General features: G+C 47.6%; 2 protein-coding genes across 7 annotated transcripts in view; one reads left to right on the top strand and one right to left on the bottom strand.

Moving 5' to 3' along the window:
- HELZ (helicase with zinc finger) overlaps positions 1 to 3,238 on the bottom strand; it is a 140,828-nt gene extending 137,590 nt beyond the window's left edge. For 3 of the 6 annotated variants that reach the window (XM_084748493.1, XM_084748497.1, XM_084748498.1), the window contains exons 1-2: positions 2,182 to 2,237; positions 802 to 857 (exon numbers count right to left, since the gene is read on the bottom strand). The gene's annotated coding sequence lies outside the window, so the exon portion shown is untranslated. Of the gene's footprint in view, positions 1 to 801; positions 858 to 2,181; positions 2,238 to 2,725; positions 2,803 to 2,844; positions 3,060 to 3,102 lie in introns of those variants that run through there. The other 3 variants (XM_084748496.1, XM_084748495.1, XM_084748494.1) reach the window with 3 other exon arrangements.
- Positions 1,339 to 3,244, top strand: LOC311578406 (uncharacterized protein; the record flags this gene model as incomplete). Its single annotated transcript, XM_084748229.1, has 3 exons — positions 1,339 to 1,405; positions 1,723 to 2,242; positions 3,130 to 3,244. 3 exons carry the CDS (start codon positions 1,339 to 1,341, stop codon positions 3,242 to 3,244), a joined length of 702 nt encoding a protein of 233 aa, XP_084604355.1.
- Positions 3,245 to 21,551: the final 18,307 nt, after the last annotated feature.

Here is a 21,551-nt window from a genome sequence, read left to right as displayed (position 1 = left end):
AGCACCAGCCTTTAATCCCAGCACTGGGAGGTTCAAAGTGAGCCTTGTCTATTTAGACAGCCAAAGCCTGTCACCAAAAGGAAAAAACAAGTATTACATGGGATAAATAAATCAAGAATCTGAATTTGAATTTACACACCATCTACGACCAGAAATGATGACCAGGTAGTCATATCCCCTAAGCAACACAGAACTATTATTAACACTATTATTTTTGGATTAAACTACTATCAGACATTTACTATTCAGCTTTTCAGGAAATAAAAGGGGCTGCGGATGTAGCTCAGTGGTTCTGCACTTGCCTAGTGTGTGTGAGGCCATTAGGTCACACGCATACCAACACCACAAAGCAAATCGCTAAATAAATTAAAATAAAAAATAGTTGCTTTCTGAAAATTATTATCTCCAATGGAAAAGGGTATACTTCATAAGTGTCCCACAAAGTGTGGGTGTGGGAACTCCAGCTACCCAATTTCTTACACTCAGCGTGGAGCAAGCTATGGACACGAAAACATAAAATCCAGACCATCCAATTAAAGTTACACAAGGAAATCTGAAGAGGCAAACTACTCCTGGAGAAGACACTGATCAAAGATGGCCACAAATAACACTTGGCTATTGATAGACTCCACTATGTATGAATAAGTTGGAGCCACTAAAAAAGACGGCACATCTTTCTGAAATCTAGCGCCGCCGGCATCCCAGCTGGCTGACTGATCTACTCGGGAAGTAGCTTTTAGCCTTACCCTGGAGTGGGTTATAAGAGGGAAAACGGGGCAGTCTTTAACTTCATTTTCTCACCTTGCACATCTCTCCGGCTCTGTAGTTCATTGGTGATCAATTGCTTCATCCAATCCCTGGGGCAAACAGGAAAGCAGAATATTGCTATACAATACCAGTAGCAAACATAGTATCGCCCTGAAGTAAAAGACTATTTCGACTTCAAGTGGGAAAAGTTACAAAAACAGTAGAGTATGAAGCTTTTTTTGTGGGGGGAGGGGCGGGGGGGGGCAATCTGTTTCTTTTACCTAAAACTGAAAATACTGTCTTTCAGCAATAGATTACAAAGTATTCTTAAGTCTTAAGCACAGTAAACTCATCTCCTTCAGCGCTGATTAGTCTTGCTTTCAAAAACAAAAGAGGGGAGGAAAAGTCAAGGAGAGAAAAAAAGCTATTCATATGAGTGAAGAGAAGGCAAAATCAAAAACAAACTAGGACAGATAAGGTCTCCCTCTTCTGACGCCCTCTCTGGGACTCTATTATCTCTTAAGTTAGGCTTTTGATTATATTAATGGCTTGCCTGAATAGTGTTAAGTTTGCAAGGGAGTGAGAATGCCAATGTCGGAGTTCAACAAAACAAGGTTCCCAACCCAAAAGAAATCTGAGGACTCTGGCTTCCAGCCTTGTATGAAAGGACCCTCAGCAAAGGCCAGGCAGGGGGCATAAGACTCAAAGCTTTGGGGGAGAGAAATCACAGCTCCTAGTTTAGACTCGAGCCCTTGGGGGGGGGGAGGAAAGAAGGGGGCCTTTTAAGACACCTCCAGGAAGAAATAGTGGATTTGTTTTTGTAGATGTGCTCACAGGCCACGCATGTCCCCGGAGGGGGGCGGGGAGGGGGGGGAACTACAGTGAATCTTGGGCAGAGCCCTCTGCTGGGGAGGGGCGGCCCCCTGACCCACTTTTCGTGGTGTCCTCTTCCCTTGGGTCACCGCCCCACCCCAGGTGGAAGTGCTAACCCGGAGGGCTGCACCGCGCACGGCGTGGGAGGCCCCCCGCTCCCCACCCTATGCCACGACCCCGGGGCGCGGGGCGTGCGGGGACCCTGGGGCGGCCCGTGCCCGAGCAGCCTCGCGCGGGATCCTGGGTTCCCCCGAACCTCAGGCGTGTGCAAGGACCCCCCTGGGCCACCGCCTAGGCCCCTGGCGCCTCAGCCCCCCAGCGGAGGGAAAAGGAGATTGAGGAGGGGAAGAAGCAGTAAACAGCTCCAGCGTCCGGGCCTCGCCTCTAAGAGAGCCCCGCTCCCCGGGCCCTGTCGCCGGCCGTCGGGACCCCCCCCGCTGTCCCCAGGGCCGCGCTGTCCAGGACCCGGAGGACCCGAGAAGAGTCCAGGCCTCTCCCCAGTTAGCTCTGGAGGCTCCAGAAGCGACCCGGGCAGCGGAGAACGGGGAAGTCAGGACTTACCTGTCATTACTTTCTACGCCATCTTGGATCCACTTGTCAACGTCCCCACAAAGCATTATGGGTAAGAAAGAGCCTTTAAAGTGACTCCCCCCCCCCCTCGGCCCCCGACTCCCGCCTCCTGCCGCCGGCGCCGCCCCCTCCGGCCGCACCTCCCTCCGGAAAGTTGGCCCCAGAGGCCCGCCCGGCCCCCTTCAGCGCCTGCGGGACTTCTCAAGGAACACCCTCCCTCTCCCCCCCCCCCCGCGCCCGGTTTTCCAACTGTGCCTTAGGGGTGATCTCTCTCCTCCCTGCCCCGACCTCCACTGTCCCCCTATGCGAGCTGCTGTTTGCCCCGCTGCGATCCTGCCCTAGCAGGCAGATACCCTACTTCTGCATTCAACGCGGGGTATCCCGAGGCGGATGCATGGATACATGGAGAGATGCATGAGCGAATGCATGCGCACGCCTGCTAGAGATCTCCCCGCTCCAGGTCCTTGGCTAACGCTCGCGCTTCCCGCCCCGGAGTATCCGCCACGCATGTCTCACCCGCGCGTGGGGACAGTACCTGTATCCTTAGAAGCCACTCTGGGGCCCTTGGGGTTCCAGGAACTCTGAACGCCGGATCAACCCGCCACCGAAGCGCAATTAGGGTTTGGGAAGGTTAAAGCTAAATGCAACTTTTACCCCCAGTTTACTCAGCCTTGCGCGGTCCCTTCCTCTCGGCGGGTAACGTGATCCGAGACCCTCTAGGTCAGAGGACCCCTCCCCTAGGAATGTAGCTTTGGACTCTGTAGGATCCACCGGGTTAGAGTCCAAACTGTGGACTGTGACTTCCCCAAGCAGGTAACTCCGGGTAGCTTGGCTGTAGACTCCGGGTGGGGCGTGGATGCGCGCCTGAGCCGGGAGGTGGAGCCCCCCGAGGGGGTGGGGGGCAGTGCCTACCGCGTTCCAACTGTCCTGTTCCCACAGGGCGGCGACCCCAGGCGGCGGGACAAGGTTGAAGGCGGGCGCCACGCTGGCTCGGGGAAGAGAGAGGAGGGGGATGTCCAGAGTAGCTCAGAGGCGACTAGGGCGCAGGAAGTAGGAGGCGACCGTGCGCCTGCTACGGACCTCAGCGAGCATCCCGCGGGCATCTGCTAGACAAGCGGCGCGCTTTCCCCGCCCCTCCCATTTGCTTCGGGCGTGCTACACCTAGCTCAGGTGACCACCGCCTTGCTCCCTGTAGTACCAGCTTCATCCAGCCCTTGTCCTGCCAGAAATGGAAGTCTGTTTATTAACTCCCCACCCCCACCCACCCAGTATGTTCTCTTCCTCCAGTGTCAGCATTGCAGAGTTCGGGGACCTCTGGTTGCTTGCCCTCCTCCCCCCTAGCAAGATTTGTAGCCAAAAGAAAATCCTCCAAGACTTTTCCGGGTAGATCCTGGGTTTAGCTCTCAGGAGGGTTTAATCTCCAGCACTAAATAAATAAATAATAAATAAATAAGGAAATGTTACTATCCAACACACCAAAGCTTGCGAAAAGAAAAAAAATGCTGCTAAGTAGCTCTACAAATTCGAAGATATTGTGGGCAGCAGGCTCTTCCGTGCAAGGGGAAAAGAAAGGTCTTAGGTCTGCCTTTTTTTAGGCACTTCCGAATCCCACCAAAGGTGTCTGGAGCCACCTGGGTGGTTGCTGACAACCTCTGCCCCTAGGGAGCCAAAAGCACCACCGTTCTATTGTCCCAGACTGGAGAGTAGGGTGAGGTGTGGACTCATTAAGGGATTGGCCCCGGGGTCACTCTTGAGGGAGGGAACCAGGTGAGTCATTCCCAGCGGGACTAGGAAGAGGTATTCAAGGGAGGAACCTCCCCTGAGTCACCGCTTTTCAGAGCTTCTGAGAATCTCCAATGGGGTTGGAAGCTGAGGCCTGGAGCTCTGCACACCTCTAGGGTGGTCAAGGTGTCTCCTGCCGGCAGCTTTGCTCTCCTTACAAAAGAAGGCTCTCAAGACCTGTTTCCTGGGTACCCTGGCTGCTCTTCCTCCAGTTCCTGCTTTTTTTTCTTTTTTTCTTTCTTTTTTTTTTAGCCACTAGGATGCACTAATGCCATGATTGGCAACTTTAAGTGGGCGATCTGAGTTTCCTTGTAAGTAAGTAATCAACCGAAGAGCAAGGGTTGTGCCTGCCAAACTGCCTCTTTGGTAGGTAGTCTTTCTTTGCTATAGAAAAACTTTGGCCCAAAGACAGGCTCCAGTGTGTGTTCTGGCAGGTTCTTGTCCCAGATGCCACCTGTTACCTCTGCTAAGAGAACCTCGTAACTCCCTGCCCCCGGCTTCCCCCTTATACTCTGATGTCTATCTGACCAACTCGGTGACATTTGTGAAATACAAATCAGGTCATGTGACTCCCGCCTGAGTCTTCAGCATCACACTTGGAGCTGAGCCTAAGTTCCCAGCCATGGCCTGCACGCTCGTGAGACTGCCAGGTCTTCCCTTCATCCAGTATGAGGCCAGACTGGACTCCCTCTTCCCCACTTCACCCCACGCTGTCTTCCCCTGACCAGGAAAACTATTCCCCTCAATCTGTCAGTCGTCGTCATCTCATTTTCCAGGTCTCTGCTTGTGTCGCTCCTCCAAGAGGACCTTTGTGACCCCCTTAAATGAAACAGGTCACTCGATTTCACTCGATTCCACTCCTGTTATTAGAAACCGTCTTAACTTGTTTTATTAGCGCCTGACCCACTCCCATAGATGCTTAGCAAATACTTGTTGACAAACAATTATTAGCCCAAGGTGGTAAGGAGGCGGGGCGCTGATGCCTGAAGTGGACTGATCACGTTCTGCTTAGGGACCCAATGGGAGTGATGGTGTGGGCTCAGCTGCTGCTAACTTGATTCCGTCTGTCTCTGAGCTCGTGGACACCAGTAGCCCTGATTCCTTCCTCCTTCCTCATCTTCTCTTTCCTCCACCACCCATGGCCACCCCTTCTTAGTCTGAAGAATGCCAAGACTCGGTCTTCGGGCCTCTCTTCTTCGGCTATATTGTCTAGTCACCTCTTTCCTGGACTTAAATGATTACAGCAAAAAGAGATTCCTGAACCTCTCTTACCACTGTCATGCCTTCTCCTGAGTGTGAGAGTCTTTTTTTTTTTTTTAAGATTTATTTATTATTTATACAGTATTCTGCCCACACGTGTGCCTGCCCACCACAAGAAGGCAACGGATCTTATTTACAGGCGGTTGTGAGCCACCATGTGGGTGCTGGGAATTGAACTCGGGACCTTCGGAAGAACAGATGGTGCTCTTAACCTCTGAGCCATCTCTCCAGCCTGAGTGTGAGATTCTATACATCAACTTCCTAGTGTCTCTCGCAGACACTTCCAACCCAATGTTCTTATAACTCAATACTTTCTTCTTCCTCCTCCTCCTCCTCCTTTTTCTTCTTCTTCCTCTTTTCTTCCTTTTTGGGCTAGGTCTCATTTAGCACAGCAGGCCGGAAACTTGCTATCTAGCCAACAATAACCTTGACTCCTTATCTTCCTGCCTCTGCCTCCCAAGTGGAGAGATTACAAATATATGCCACCAGGCTCACCTCACTATAATTCAGTTCATTCTACTTTTTTTTTTTTTTTTGCTTGACTTGTGTGTATGGTATAAGCGTGTGTGCACGTCTGTACATATACATAGTAGGCCGGAGGAGGGTATCAGTCATCGTCCTGTCTTTTGGACCCCTAAAGCTCTCTGTTTCAGTTAGACTGGCTGGACAGGAAGCTTCCAGAATAGGCATGCCTCTGCTCTCCAGTGCCAGGGTTACAGGAACACCCCTCTATTCCCCGCCTTTTCTGTGTCTGCCTGCTGAGGATGTGAGCTGAGTTTCCCATGTAATTACAACAAATGTTCTTACCCTCTGAGCCATCTTTTGTTTCTCTTTTTATTTTTGTTTTGTTTTGTTTATTTGTTTTTGAGACAAGGTTTCTCTGTGTTAGCCTTGGCTGTCCTGGACTCGCTTTATAGACCAGGCAGGCCTCGAACTCACATAGATCCTCCTGCCTCTGCCTCCCGAGTGCTGGGATTAAAGGTGTGCGACATCACAACTGGCCCACTGAGCCATCTTCTTGGAGGTCAGGTCTATCCTATAGGGTGGGTCCTCAGGATTCGTCTCGGGTCATCAGGCTTTGCAACAGGCACCTGTACCAACCGTGCCGTCTTGCCGGGCCTCTCTTTGTTTTTGTGTGAGGCAGGATCTCGCCATGTAAGTGGGGATGGCCTGGCGCTCCCATCCTCCTGCCTCACCCACCTATCCGACCTGTACTGTTACACCTAGCACTTCATCCTCTATGCTTGAGAATCTACACAGCTCACGCCTTTGTCTCCAGGATTTTAGATTCTCCACTCACTTCGGAGCATGTGTTCCCTCATTCCTGTAACAACTCCAGAGAGTTGCTGCTGTCTCTCCATCTTAGTTAAAAATCGCAGAATTAAAAAAAAAAAAAAAAACCACCACCACCAACAACAACAACAAAAGCAGGACTCTTACACATAAGCCATATTTTCCCTCTGGGTTTTTTTTGTTTTTTGTTTTTTGTTTTTTTTAGCAAGACATTTTCAAATAACATAATAGGGCATTTGTTTACACCTGCAGTGGAAGATAGCCTCATTATAGCCCTACTAGGGTTTCTAGAAAAGTTCTGCAAATAGAGATTAGAGAGATGGTTCAGCAGTTAAAGCAAGTATGAAGAATGGGGTTCAGATCCCCCAGAAACTTAGAGAATGCCCAGTGGACATGGTGGCCCGCCTTTAATTCTGTCCTCAGAAGGTGGAAATGATGGGATGACTATGGAGAAATAGTGGAGCCAAACATGGTGGCGCACGCCTTTAATCCCAGCACTGCAGAGGCAGAGGCAGGCGGATCGCTGTGAGTTCTAGGCCGTGGTCTATATAGTGACTTCCAGGTCAGCCAGGGCTACCTGGTAAGAGCCAGTCTCGAAAAGAAAAAGAAAAACGAAAGAAAAGAAAAAGGAAGGAAGCCAAGCGTGGTGGCGCACACCTTTAATCCCAGCACTCGGGAGGCAGAGGTAGGCGGATAGCTGTGAGTTCGAGGCCAGCCTGGTCTACAAAGTGAGTCCAGGACGGCCAAGGCTACACAGAGAGACCCTGTCTCGGAAAAAAAAGAAAAAAAGAAAAAAGAAAAAGAAAAAGGAAGGAAAAGTAACAATGGCAAGCATGATGGGAATATAAGACAAGAAATTATCTTGAGCCTAGGAGTTTGGTTGTTTTGTTTTGTTTTGTTTTTCAAGACAGGGTCTCTCTGTGTATCCTTGACTGTCCTGCACTCGCTTTGTAGACCAGGCTGGTCTCGAACTCACAGCAACCCACCTGCCTCTGCTTCCCAAGTACTGAGATTAAAGGAGTATGCCACCACTGCCCAGTGAGCCTAGGAGTTTGAAGTAAATCTTGACAGCATTAAAAAAATATAAAAAAAATAAAAATCCTATTTCAAAAAAATAAGCCAGGAGTGGTGGCGCACGCCTTTAATGCCACCACTTGGGAGGCAGAGGTAGGTGGATTTGAGGTAGGTTTGAGGCCAACCTGGTCTACAAAGTGAGTCCAGGACAGCCAGTGACGACAAAGAGAGACCATGTCTTGAAAAATACAAAATAAGAAATCTGTAATTGAAATATTTGATAACAGTGCATGGCGCTGAGGAAATGTTGGCCATTAGTGAAGGGAAAGTGTTTCAGGGCTCTTATATTATCTAGAAATAAGGCTCAGTCACCAGTGACTGGTAGTCAGGGACAATGCAAGCAATGCATGTTGGACTATATAGGAAAATTACAAGAATGCTAAAGGTGAGTGATAGTCACGCTAGTTATGGGGAGAGAGTAAATAAAATTATTCAGTCCAAAAGATGGCAAGGTTATATCAGTACCTAAAAAAGAAGAGACTGTCAGGGCCTGTAAGATGGCTCACTGGTTAAAGGCACTTGCTGCCTCACCATAATTTGAGTTTTCCCCTAGGACCTATGGAGATCTGTAGGGAGAGGACCACTTTCACAAACATGTCCTTTAGTCCCCCCAAAAAAGCCAAATCATAATGATGATATATACTCCAAGAGGTATTCACCAGTTCCAAGTTTCTGCGTTTATTCAGATAGTCTAGAAACCTAGCAATGAAAAGACAAAGGAATTGCGAGAAGATACCAAAAAACCTGCAGTTAGAGTAGAAATTGTCTTTATCTTTAACTATAAGGACAAAATTAATAAGAAAGAAGTGTGAATGTGGCCAGCCGGTGGTGGCCCACGCCTTTAACCACCAGCACTTAGGAAGCAGAGGCAGGTGGATCTCCATGAGTTCGAGGACAGCCTGGACCACAGAGCGAGTTACACAGAGAAACCCTGTCTCTCGAAAAACCAAAAAAAGAAGTGTGAACGTACAGATAAGCACGTTTTAACCAACTGGGCATTAAAACCAGGACAGGGCACCCGCACTGCAGCTCACACGTTCTCCTCAGGTGCACACGGAATGTTCTTGAGACGCTCCAGCTAGAACAAGTCCCAACACATTTCAAATGATTCAAATAGAGTGCATTCTCAAACAGTTATGCAACTTAGCCAGAAAATAAGAATTTTTAAGAAGATAAGTAGAAAATATCTGTTTCTTGGTTTGCTTTCTAATGCTGTGATTAAAAAAACAAAAACAAAAACAAAACAAAACAAAACAAAAAAAAACCACTATGACCAAAAATAATAGTGGAGAGGAAAGGGTCAATAGCTTATGCATATCCTGGGCCAGTTCACTGAGAGAAGCTAAGGCAGGCACTTGAGGAGGGGAGGAGTCCAGGAGTTGAAGCACCAGCCGTAGAGGAACGCTGCTGGGCAGCTTGGTCTTTTTGGCTTGCTCACCATGCTTTCTAGGCCCACCTGCCCATTGATGCTATATTGCCCACATGGGCTGTGTCCTCCCACGATAACCTTTAATGTAGAGAATGCCCTAAAGCCACGATTGGTGGCACAGGCCTTAAACCCAACACTGGGCAGGCAGAGCCAGGCTGATCTCTATGAGTTCAAGGCCAACCTAACTCTGCATAGGAAGTTCCAGGGCTACACAATGAGACCCTTTCCTCACCAAAATAAATAAATAAGTAGGAAATATCTTGCAGGCACTCTGATGGAGGCATTTTCTCAATTGAAGAGTCTCTTCTCAGATAATTCTAGCTTGTCTCAAGTTGACAAAAACAAAACAAACAATAATAAACAAAAAAAGAAAAAAGAAAAAGAAAAACCCATAGCAGGACATTCTGTGCTCAAAGTTTTTGTGTCATTTTAAGTACCACAAATGTGTACAAAATTTGTCCACCACCCGGCCATACCAAATCTTGTTTTCAATTTTTTTAAACAGGTAATGGCCAGGCATGGTGGCATACACCTTTAATCCCAGCACTCTGGAGACAGAGGCAGGTGGATCTTTCTTAAGTTTGAGGCCAGCCTGGTCTACAAAGTCAAGTCCAGGATAGCCAGGGCTGTACACAGAAACCCCCATTTCAGAAAAAAAAAATACATGAATAAATAGGTAATGATGTAAGAGTTAAAGTTCTGCTGGGCATTGGTGGCTCATGCCTTTAATCTCAGCATTTGGGAGGCGAAGGCAGGCAGCTCTCTGGTTTTGAGGCCAGCCTGGTTTACATACTGAGTTTCAGGACAGCCAGGGTTACACAGAGAAACCCTATCTGGAAACACCACTCCACCACCACCCCACCACCCCACCCCCGCAAAATAAAGAGTAGGGCTGAGTATGTCTGAAATACACTCTTGAAGTAAAAGCACCCTACTTGAAAATAAGCGTGTCTTGTACCTTTGACCCTCAGTGCTTCCTAGACTACAGTCACTATTAAATGTTCCAGGCTGGGGCGCTGGCTCAAAGGTAAGAAGAATGTTTGGTGTGAGCACGAGGTTCTGAGTGTGAACGTCCAACAGCCCCATAAAAACAAGCCGTGGCCAAGCATACCTATAGGCCTAGCATTTAAGGGCAAGGACAGGCAGATCTTTGGAGCCCACCTAGCTGAAATAGTAAATTTCAGGTTCAGTACACACACGCGTGCGCACACACACACACACACACACACACACACACACACACACACACACGCTCACCCAAGCTATTACTATTGGTCTTGGTTGTCCACTAGAACTAGGTGGTAAGACCCTGAAAATGCAATATGTCGTCGTCATCGTTGCAGGACAACATAAAGAATTCAAGTTGGAACAGAGCTGGAAGCTTCTTCCCTGCGATTAGCTTTCATGTCCCTACAACGCGCCGTGTAGGCCAGCAAAGGAGAAAAGTGACTAATGGCCTTACCCAAAAGTGGACCCTGACAGTCAATATGTGCTCACCAATAAAAGAGTGGTGTGACTGTTGTGGGGGTAACCAACCACTGCCTGATTGAATTTGCAGCGTGAGCCACTGGTGGCAATCCATGCCTGGTGCCTTAAAGGTAGTCTAAAGCCCAGGGCGGGGCAGTCAGTCATAGGTCCTAGGAGGAAACCTGCTTCTGTTGTTTTGCTAAATGCTCAATTCAAAATCATGTGGAAGCAGAGAACCAACTCCCACAGGTTGTCCTCTGCCCTTCACTTGTGTATGGTGGCGCACTCACCTATCCCCAAACCCCTGTGCATGAACAAAATAAAATAAATAAATAAACTAAGATTTAGAACATAAATACTGCAAAGGAGGGAGGAATGGGAGGATACAAGGGATGGGATAACAATTGAGATGTAATATGAATAACTGAAATATTTTTTTTTTAAAGAAAAGAAAAGAAAAAAAAAAAACTGCCGCCAGGCAGTGGTGGCACACACCTTTAATCCCAGCACTTGGGAGGCAAAGGCAGGTGGATCGCTGTGAGTTCGAGGCCAGCCTGGTCTACAAAGTGAGTCCAGGACAGCCAAGGCTACACAGAGAAACCCTGTCTTGAAAAACAAAAAACAAACAAAAAAACAAAAAAACACGAAAAACTGGAAGAAAGAAGGAAAGAAAGAAAAAAAGAAAAGAAAGAAAGAAAAAGACTGCATGCCATGCAGTGGTGGCTCACAGGGAGAGACAGAGGCAGGAGGATCTCTGTGAGTTCAAGGCCAGCCTGGCTTACAGAGCAAGTTCCGGGCCAGCTCTGTCTCAAAAGAAAAAAGGGGAAGGAGCCAATCCTACAGATAAATGAAGGGGAAAGAAAAATAGGTAAAAGATGTTAACAGGCAATTTATCAGAAAGAGTAGCCAAATGACCAATAACTGTTTGAAAATGCTCAGGCTCACTAATCAGAGATATAAAAACTAAAGTCACAGAGAGCCAGCACTGCACCCCCACACCCCCAAGGTCTAGAAGGTAAAAGACTGACTCTAATCTAAATGTAACCAGAGATGTTTGGGTCAGAGCTCTAACAGCCAGGCTTAACTACCCACCCTCAACAGTGGTGAGCAGCAGAGACTGGAAGTGGGCTCCAGGTGGGAACAGGCACACAGAAAGAAGTCCATGACCACCTCCCTAGTCCATCTCCAGAGTCTTGACATCAGGTTTAGGTTTCAACAGAGGACAAGGGGTGCACATGACCAAGCAGTCTTGGTCAAGGTGTGGCCCCATCTCCTACAGGTGGTCTGATGACGTCAGAACTTAGGAAATCTTTGTGGGGGGGCAGGTTTCCCTCTGGCTGGCAACTGGAGCCTTCTTCACCAGCATGAGGTCCTAATTCCCTGAGGGCCATTGTTTAAATAATCTGATAGGCAAAGGGAGGGGAACGTGTCTTTCCAGAATATCTTCGTTCCTGCAAGGACAGGCAGTCCCACACAGCATGATACTGAGGATGAAAAACAAGGAATCTTTCAGAAATAACGGGTGGGAGCTGAACCGGGTGAAAGTCCTTTAGCAAACTGTTGACCAGTGTCTTCTAAAAGGGAGCACAAGTCTAGAGAGGTGGCTCAGCAGAAGGACACAAACCTGTGCATCACAAGACATGGTCAAGCCTGGGGCTGCCCCTCGCTGGTAGACCCCTCACCCACAACGGGTGAGGCCATTGGTGGGATCCTCAGCACCAACAGAGAAAAGGAGAAGAGCGGCAATCAAAATGGCCACTGAGTAAATGCCCTTGACAGCCACACGCACATGCTCACATACACTTTTTTCTTTTCTTTTCTTTTCTTTTTTCTTTTTGGTTTTTCGAGACAGGTTTTCTCCGTGTAGCCTTGGCTGTCCTGGACCCACTTTGTAAACCAGGCTGGCCTCGAACTCACAGCAATCCACGTGCCTTTGCCTCCCGAGTGCTGGGATTATAGGCGTGCCCCACCACGCCCGGCTCACACTTTTTTTTTTAATTTAAAAAAAAAAAGAGATTTACAAATGTCGCTAGCAGCATTATTTGCAGGAGTCAGTTCTCTCCTTCTACCATGTGGGACCCAGGGATGGAACGCAGGTCCTCAAGGGCCAAGTTGAAGGAAAAACAGATACACTTCAGTCTTAGGTTGTGTAAACATCCAAAAGCCAGCAGTGGAATAGCAGACAGCAGTAAGAAAAGATGAGGGGCCGCTTTACATGCAGCAAACATGAAAGAGTTTCCCAAATGGTTGAGGCCAATATGGCGGGTAGTAAGTCCTCTTAGATAAAGTTCAGAATGGTAGCAAAACCAGGCTCCAACATCATCAACTGGCATATGCTTAGCAGAAGGACAGTGATGCAAAAAAATAAAATAAAATAAAAATGAGGCCAGTGACTGCCTCCAGAGGGAAGGCAAAGGGATGGATGAGGATTCTTCATTGCTTGCAAGTATTTGTTTGTAACACTCAGCTCTTATTATGGGTTGTTTAGTTTTGTTTTTTAAAGTTTTTTGTTTGTTGTTTTTTGTTTGTTCTGGTTTTGGCTTGGGTTTTTGTCTTTTGTTTGTTCGTTTGTTTGGTTTTGAGACAAGGTCTTTCTAGGTAGTCCAGGCTGGTCTCGAACTTGAGGTGGCTTGTGCCACCTCCACATACAGTGATGGTATAGTTCTTCTCCCCCACCCCCCCAAGACAGGATTTCTGTGTGTATTGGCCTACTTGTCCTAAAACTCTCTTTGTAGACCAGGCTGGCCTCGAACGTACAGCAATCTGCCTGCCTCTGCCTCCCGAGTGCTAGGATTAAAGGCATGTGCCACCATGTCGAGATGACGGTATAGTTGTTAAACAGAAGTTTTATAGCATGGCGTTCTGCTTTGTAATAAAACAGCAAGGTGTGTTTCCCATGCTTTTTATTAAGGGGATTAGATTTCACAATTAAAAAGGTTAAAAGTAGGGGCTGGAGAGATGGCTCAGTGGTTAAGAGCACTGTCTACTCTTCCAAAGGACCCAGGTTCAATTCCCAGCACCCACATGGCAGCTCACGACTGTCTGTAACCCCAGTTCTAGATGATCTGACACTCTCACACCAATGCACATAAAATTAAATAAATTTTTAAAAAATCAAAAAAAGGTTAAAAGTGGAGCTGGGCATAGCAGCCCAAGCCTTTAATCCCAGCACGTGGGAGGCAGAGGCAGGCAGAGCGTGAGTTCGAGGCCAGCCTGGTCTACAAAGCGAGTTCTAGGACATCCAGGGTACACAGAGAAAGCCTGTCTTGAAGAGAGAGGAAAAAAAGAAGGTGGTTGAAAGAAAACAGAACAGAGGGAGTTAAGATGCTGACGTCAGTGGTCAGAGTCTCCGGCTTCCCCAGCTGTGCACATACAGAGTCACTACCTAGCTCACGCTTCTGCACAAGTGATCGTGCTGGAAGGTACTGCAGGGAGGGCTCCTGACTGACTGCAGTGAAAGACCCTGTGAGCAAGGTGGGGTCTCGCCTGCTTCTCGCCAGGAGGTCATCTCAGTCTAGCTGGAGAGAAATAAGCAGTAACTTTGTAATACAACCAGCATCTAACTGCTAGCCCCAGAGCAGGCAGGAGAAACAATCATCTTACAAAGTCGCTGTGGTACCCCGGGCTGGGGCAGGGAGGAAGCAGTCCTGTTGAATGGATACAGAGTCTTCCCTTTGGTGACAAAAGTGTTTGAGAAGTAGATAGGGATGCTGGTGGCCCAGTGATGATTGTGGATGTGTCCTCAATACTGTTGAGCTATGAAGTTAACAGTAGCTAAGTGTTCTTGTTTTGAGACAGACTTGCTTGTAACACTGGCTGGCTTCGAACTCAGTATAGACCAGGCTGACCTTGAACTCTCTAGCTGGCCTGCCTCTGCTACCCTAGTGCTGGGATCCAGGGCACGTGCCACAATGCCCAGCCTAAAATAATAGCCAAGTTTTTGGTAGAGCATTTGCCTAGCATGCACAAAACCCTGGGTTCAGTCTGCAGCATCACAAGAAATTTAGTTAGGTAAGTGAAATTCCTAGTTTTGAGTCAGGCACAGTAGTACAAGCTTGTAATTCTGACACTACTAAGATGAAGGCAGCTGGGTGTGGTGACGCACATGTTTAATCTCAGCACCTGGGAGGCCGTGGTAGGTGGGTCACTGTGAGTTCGAGGCCAGCCTGGTCTACAAAGTGAATCCAGGACAACCAAGGCTACACAGAGAAACTCTGTCTCAAAAAAAAAAAAAAATTAAACTCGGTGCTGGAGAGATGGCTCAGTGGTTAAGAGCACTGTCTGCTCTTCCAAAGGACCCTGGTTCAATTCCCAGCACATGGCAGCTCACAACTGTCTGTAATTCCAGTTCCAGGGATTCGGACACCCTCACACTAATGCACATGAAATAAAAATTTAAAAATATTTTTAAAATTTAAACTCAGAAGATATGTTTTAAAAACAAAAGAAAGCCAGGTGTGGTGGCGCACGCCTTTAATCCCAGACTTGGGAGGCAGAGGCTGGCAGATCTCTGTGTTTGAGGCCAGCCTGATCTACAAAGTTTGTTCAGGACAGCCAAGGCTACACAGAGAAACCCTGTCTCGAAAAACCAAAAAGAAGAAAAGAAACAAAAAGAAGCCGGGCGTGGTGGTGCACACCTTTAATTCCAGCACTTGGGAGACAGAGGCAGGTAGATCGCTGTGAGTTCGAGGCCAGCCTGGTCTACAAAGTAAGTCCAGGGCAGCCAAGGCTACACAGAGAAACCCTGTCTTGAAAAACCATTAAAAAATTTTTTTTCTCCTTCCCCACCAAGGCAGAACTCTTGCTAGAGAGAAAGAAGAATTTACAGAATTTCTGATGTGCCTACACCTACACCTACCCATGGTCCCTGTTTCTTGCTTTCAAGTTCTTATTTGTGTCTTTCTCCAATGACCTTCTCTCTCCTACTCAAGTGTGCTTGATGTGTGTGTGTGTGTTTACACGTGTGTGTTCTTATGTACTTTGTTCACTGAGTATTTGCATGCCCATGTTCAGCATGCTCACTGTATATATGTGGGTGCACATAGTGTGTGGATGTGTTCCAGTACGTGTGCGCACTGTGTGTGTATGCGTGCCCTGTGTGTGTGCACACTGCTGCCTCTGACCCTCTGCAGGCTTTTGCAAACACAACCCCGCACTGCTGAGTCTGCATCTCTGCAGCCTGCCCTCTAGCTGTCCCTGACAGGAAGCCAAGCTTCCTGGGGTCTTGAATCAGCAAAGCAGGAAGGAAATAGAGGCCGCAGAACCTTCAGATAGGACACAGCTGACTCCTAGGAGGCATCCATACCGCCCAGAACAACCCAAGGAGGCAGCCATACCTCCCAGAACAAGTTTGGAGCAGGTTTCCAGAACTGGACCTGAAACCTCAGCAGCAGAAGTAGAAGCAGAAGACTGCTTTGTGCTGTCCCTGCAGACCTGAGTGACACTAGGCAAGGTCAGTCCTCAGCTTTTTGGCTGTAGTTTTCTTGTGAGGCAGGAATAATAAAATAGCCTTTCCCTCCATTGTTGTGGGATTCGGTCTTTAAGAAAACAAAAAACAGCCGGGCGGTGGTGGTGCATGCCTTTAGTCCCAGCACTGGGGAGACAGAGGCAGGTGGATCGAGGCCAGTCCAGGACAACCAAGGATGCACACAGAAACCCTGTCTCGAAAAACCAAAAAAAAAAAAAAAAAACCAAAAAAAAAAAAAAAAAAAAAAAAGAAGAAGAAGAAAAAGAAAGAGAGAGAAAGAAAGAAAACAAAAAACATTTCCAGGTCTGGTGGTGCACGCCTTTAATCCCAGCACTCAGAAGGCAGAGGCAAACAGATCTTTGTGAGTTCCAGGCCAGTCTGGTCTACATAGCAAGTCCGAGCCAACCAGGGTTCATGGTGGGACCCTGTTTCAAAAAAAAAAAAAATCCAAAGACACAAACAATTATATTTGTATGTGTGCGTGCACATGTGTGCTGTGATACGCATGTGGAGGTCAGCTTTTGGGAGTTGATTCTCTCCTATGGGTCCCAGGAATCAAACTGAGGTTGTCACATTTGGCAACATGTAGCCATCTCACCGTCTTACCCATCCTTTTTATTTTATTTTTTTTAATGTGTGAGGGTGTTTTGTTGCATGTATGTCTGAGTACCAGGTACGGGCCTCAGTGTTTGTAGGCCAGGAAAAGGAAGCATCAAATCCCCTGGTACTGGATTACAGATGGTTGTGAGCCACCCTGTGGGTGCTAGGAACTAAACCCAGGTCTAAGAGCAGCCATTCCTCCTTAACGATGAGCCACCTCTTCAGCCCCCCAATCCTCACCCCTGTTTAAAATTTATTTTTTTATTTTGTTTTTTCAAGACAGGGTTTCTCTGTGTAGCCTTGGCTGTCCTAGACTCACTTTGTAGAGCAGGATGGCCAGGAACTCACCGTGATCCGCTTGCCTCAGCCTCCCAAGTGCTGTAGTTAAAGGCGTGCGCCACCACGCCCATTTTTTTCTTTTTCTTTTTGTTTTTTTTGTTTTTTTTGGTTTTTCGATACACGATTTCTCTATGTAACATTGGCTATCTTAGACTCGCTTTGTAGACCAGGCCTTGAACTCACAGAGATCTGCCTGCCTCTGTGTCTGAGTACTGGGGGTGTGTTGGTGGTAATATGTGCCTGTTTGTGTGGGTGTGTTCAGGTAGGACACATGTGTATGAGTGCTTGTGGAGGCCCAGGGCTGGTTCTCAGTGCCTTCCCCTTGTGCTCTCCTGCTTTTTAAAAAGATATATTTATTTATTTTATGTATATGAGTGCTCTACCTGCATGTACATCTGCCTGTCAGAAGAGGACATCAGATCACATTATAGATGGTTGTGAGCCACCATGTGGTTGCTGGGAATTGAACTCAGGATCTCTGAAAGAACAGCCAGTGCTCTTAACCACTGAGCCATTACTCCAGCCCCTAGCTGTTTTGTTTTGTTTTGTTTTGTTTCTAACAGGCTTTCCTCCTGAACCTGGTGCTTACTAATTCAGTTCAAATAGCTGGCCATCAGGCACCAACCATCTTCGTCAGCACTGGGATTCCAGACGACAGCTATGCTCAGCTTTATACCTGAGGGCTGGAGATCTGAACCCAGGTCCTTATGCTTGCTCAGCGAGCACTTTACCCACGGAGTCATCTCCCAGCAGACAAAGGAAGAAAACAAGTACGTACAAACTGACTGACACAAAAGCCTTGTGGCCAGCTTGCACAGCCGTTACCAGCCCTCCCCTTTATAACAGTGAGTCCTGGTGTCCCAGAAGACAGACCAGAACCACCGTCTGATTTATCAGTAGTTATTAAAATTCCTCCGTGCCCACAATTGGATTTCTTTTCAGTGCAGCCCTTTCCCCCCACCACCCCCCACCTGCCCTTGAAGTGTGCTCATTCACCTGATTGAGTTATAGGACGGCTTTATTTGAACTCGAGAGAGCTTCTGACACTACAAATAACAATGAGAAGTGGATGGTATTGAAGGTTTTTCCTTTACATCAGATAATGCTGTTCTTTTTCTTTTTTTTTGGTTTTTCGAGACAGGGTTTCTCTGTTGTAGCTTTGGCTGTCCTGGACTCACCTTATAGACCAGGCTGGCCTTGAACTCAAAGCAATCCGCCTGCTTCTGCCTCCCAAGTGCTGGGATTAAAGCCTGGCCGATAAAGCTGTTCTTACTGGAACTCTTAGAGATGAGGAAGGGGTTCCAGTCCAGGGACCAGGACCAGCACAGAGCGAACCAGAGCATCCCTGAGCCTTCTTGACTCTCTTGATATTTCTGTCGTCCACTTGGTCCCTGTGATGGTTAGACATTCTTGTCAACTTGACAAAGCCTAGAATTACCCAGAAAGGAAGCCTCCCTGAGAAACTGTCAAGATCAGGTTGGCCCGTGGGCCTGTTTGGGGGAGGTTAATAGATTCTGAGAAGACCCAGCTTGAAAGTGGGCAGCACCAGTCCCTGGGTTAGAGGAACAGAGAAAGCTAGCTGCGGACTGAGCGTGTGAGCAGTGAGTGTGTGAGCACTGAGCGTGTGAGCAGTGAACATGTGAGTGTGTGAGCAATGAGTGTGTGAGCACTGAGCGTGTGAGCAGTGAGTGTGTGAGCACTGAGCGTGTAAGCAGTGAACATGTGAGTGTGTGAGCAATGAATGTGTGAGCAGTGAGCCTGTGACCATGTGAGCACTGAGCGTGTGAGCCGTGAGTGTGTGAACATTGAGCGTGTGAGCACTGAGTGTGTGAGCACTGACCATGTGAGCACTGAGTGTGTGAACACTGAGCATGACGTGCTCATTTGCTCTCTGCTCCTGATTGTGGACACAATGTTCCTCCTACCTCAACGACTCCCCTTTGGTGATGGACTGGATGGAGTCCGGGATTTCAAACTAAATTAAAAACAAAAACAAGGGCCTGGAGAGCTGGATCAGGGCTTAAGAGCACTGGCTGTTCTTCCAGGGGCCCTGAGTTCAATTCCCAGCAACCACATGATAGCTCATAACCATCGATAATGAGATCTAGTGCCATCTTCTGGCACATGTGCAGGCAGAATACTATATAAATAATAAATAAATCTTTTTTTAAAAACCCAGCTTAGCAGTGGTGGCACATGCCTTTAATCCCCACACTCAGGAGGCAGAGGCATGTGGATCCCTGTGAGTTCGAGGCCAGCCTGGTCTACAAAGTGAGTCGAGGACAGCCAAGGCTAAAAAAAGGTGCTCGCTTCGGCAGCACATATACTAAAATTGGAATGATACAGAGAAGATTAGCATGGCCCCTGTGCAAGGATGACATGCAAATTTGTGAAGCAGTCCATATTTTTGGTTTCTCTGTGTAGAAAAAAAAAAGCCTATTCTTTTTTTGTTTGTTTGTTTTTGTTTTTTTTTTTTTTTTGAGACAGGGTTTCTCTGTGTAGCCTTGGCTGTCCTGGACTCGCTTTGTAGACCAGGCTGGCCTCGAACTCACAGAGATCCACCTGCCTCTGCCTCCCGAGTGCTGGGATTAAAGGCGTGCGCCACCACGCCCGGCTAAAAAGCCTATTCTTACACCGTGCCTTATTGTTGTTGTTTGAAACAGGTTCCTTACGAGGTTCTTCCCAATTGTGGTCCTGAATTCTGAAGTTAGAGATATGTGTCACCACACCTGCTTTACCCAGGATTCCTAGCTTTCATTCCTACTTTCCTGAGCTTTACTACAGATGCTGCTATTCTCTTCCTCTTCTCCAAACACATCTCCTGTCTCCTAGACTCCCCAGCCCCAGATCTACCGTCCTTTAGGCCTTCAGGTGGTCCCTACTGCTGCCACAAAGTCGTAACTGAGACGGTCCCAACCAAAGGTGATGGCTTGACGGGTAAAGGGCTTGCTGTGCAAGCCTGGAGACTTGGGTTCAGATCCCCAGCACAGAGGAGAACAGCTGGTGGTGGAAGCTGGTGCCTGTAACCCGTGGGGTGGTCGGTAGCAGAGTCAAGAGGACCCCAGGAGCTTACTAGAACCAAGAGAGCGAGCTCCAGGTTCAGTGTCAGACTTTGTCTCACACACACACACACACACACACACACACACACACAGGACCCAGGCTCTCTGTTTCCAGCATCTACATGGCAACTCACAACTGCTTCCAACTCCAGTTTCAGAAGAGCTGACACCCTCCTCTGCTTTCCACAGGCACTAGGCACACGTGTAGTGCACAGACATACGTGCAAGCAAAACACCTACACACTTAAAAAATGACTATAAGTCAGGGCCATCAAGATGACTCACTGGGTAAGGGTCCTTGGAGCAAAAACTGACAATTTAAGTTTCATCCCTGGGGGGAGGAAGAGAACCAATTCATTCCTCCTAATCGTTCTCTGACCTCCACATTGCACAGAATTGCATGCCCCTACCCCACAAAAAAGGAAATGAATGTTTAAAAACAAAACAAGTAGAAATCAACTGAAGAAGACACCTGCCAATGGCATCTGGCCGCTGGCCTACAGGCACACACATACCTGCAGACAGATAGACCACACACACAGATTACCCTAATTTAATTTGCGTTATAATACAAATTTGTTGTATGCTCAGTGTTCGCTCTCTTCTCCTGTTTTTCTTTTCTTTCTTTTTCCTTCTCCCATTTTTGCAGCTGGAATTCAGCAGAACAGGTTGGCAGCAAAAAATAAACTGCCCTAAAACAAAGAGTTGTTACGAAAGGTAGTGTGGGCTCTGGGGCTGCAGGTGAGTGGCTGAAGTGCTCATCAGCTGGCTCCAAGCCCTGGGTTCAATTCTCCCTCCTAAAACCAGGTGCAACGCAAGTGAGGTGGCGTACGTTTATGACACCAGCAGTAAAGGCAGGAGGCAGGAGGATCACTTCAATTACACAGCCACATTGGTGGCCAGCCTGTGCTATATTAGAGCTTATAAAAAAAAAAAAAAGAAAGAGCTATTACATTATTATTTGTGAAATTAATGCAGCTAACTAAAAAAAAAAAAAAAAAGAGAAAGTCCATGCAGCCAGATATACAATCTAAGATGTAGAATTTATAAACTCATTTTAAATATAAATAAAATTTATCCAACCCAGGCAAAAGTCATGAGTCTCAGGATCGTTTGGCAAAGAGAACAGAGATAAAGTATATTTTTTTCCTTTTCTTTTCGAGACAGGGTTTCTCTGCGTAGCCTTGGCTGTCCTGGACTCACTTTGTAGATTAGGCTGACCTCGAACTCACAGCCATCCACTTGCCTCTGCCTCCCATTTGTTTACTTGTTGTTTTTCAAGACAGGGCTTCACTGTGCAGCCTTCTCTGGGACTCACTCTGTAGGGCAGGCTACCCTTTGTTTGTTTGTTTGTTTGTTAAAGATTTGTTTATTTATTATGTATACAGTGCTCTGCCTGCATGTAACACCTGCACACCAGGAGAGTGGCTTCAGATCACATTATAGATGGTTGCGAGTCACCATGTGGTTGCTGGGACTTGAACTCGGGACCTTTGGAAAAGCAGCCAGTGCACTTAACCTTTGAGCCATCTCTCCAGCCCCAAGCAGGCTGCTCTTAAGCTTGATCCAATCTTCTTGAGTGGCTGGG

This window comes from Acomys minous (genome assembly GCF_964271855.1).
Source record: "Acomys minous genome assembly, chromosome: 12".
In the NCBI taxonomy this organism is placed as follows: Eukaryota; Metazoa; Chordata; class Mammalia; order Rodentia; family Muridae; genus Acomys; species Acomys minous.
Note: the sequence above shows the minus strand (reverse complement) of the source record. Positions and strands in the feature narration are given on the sequence as shown.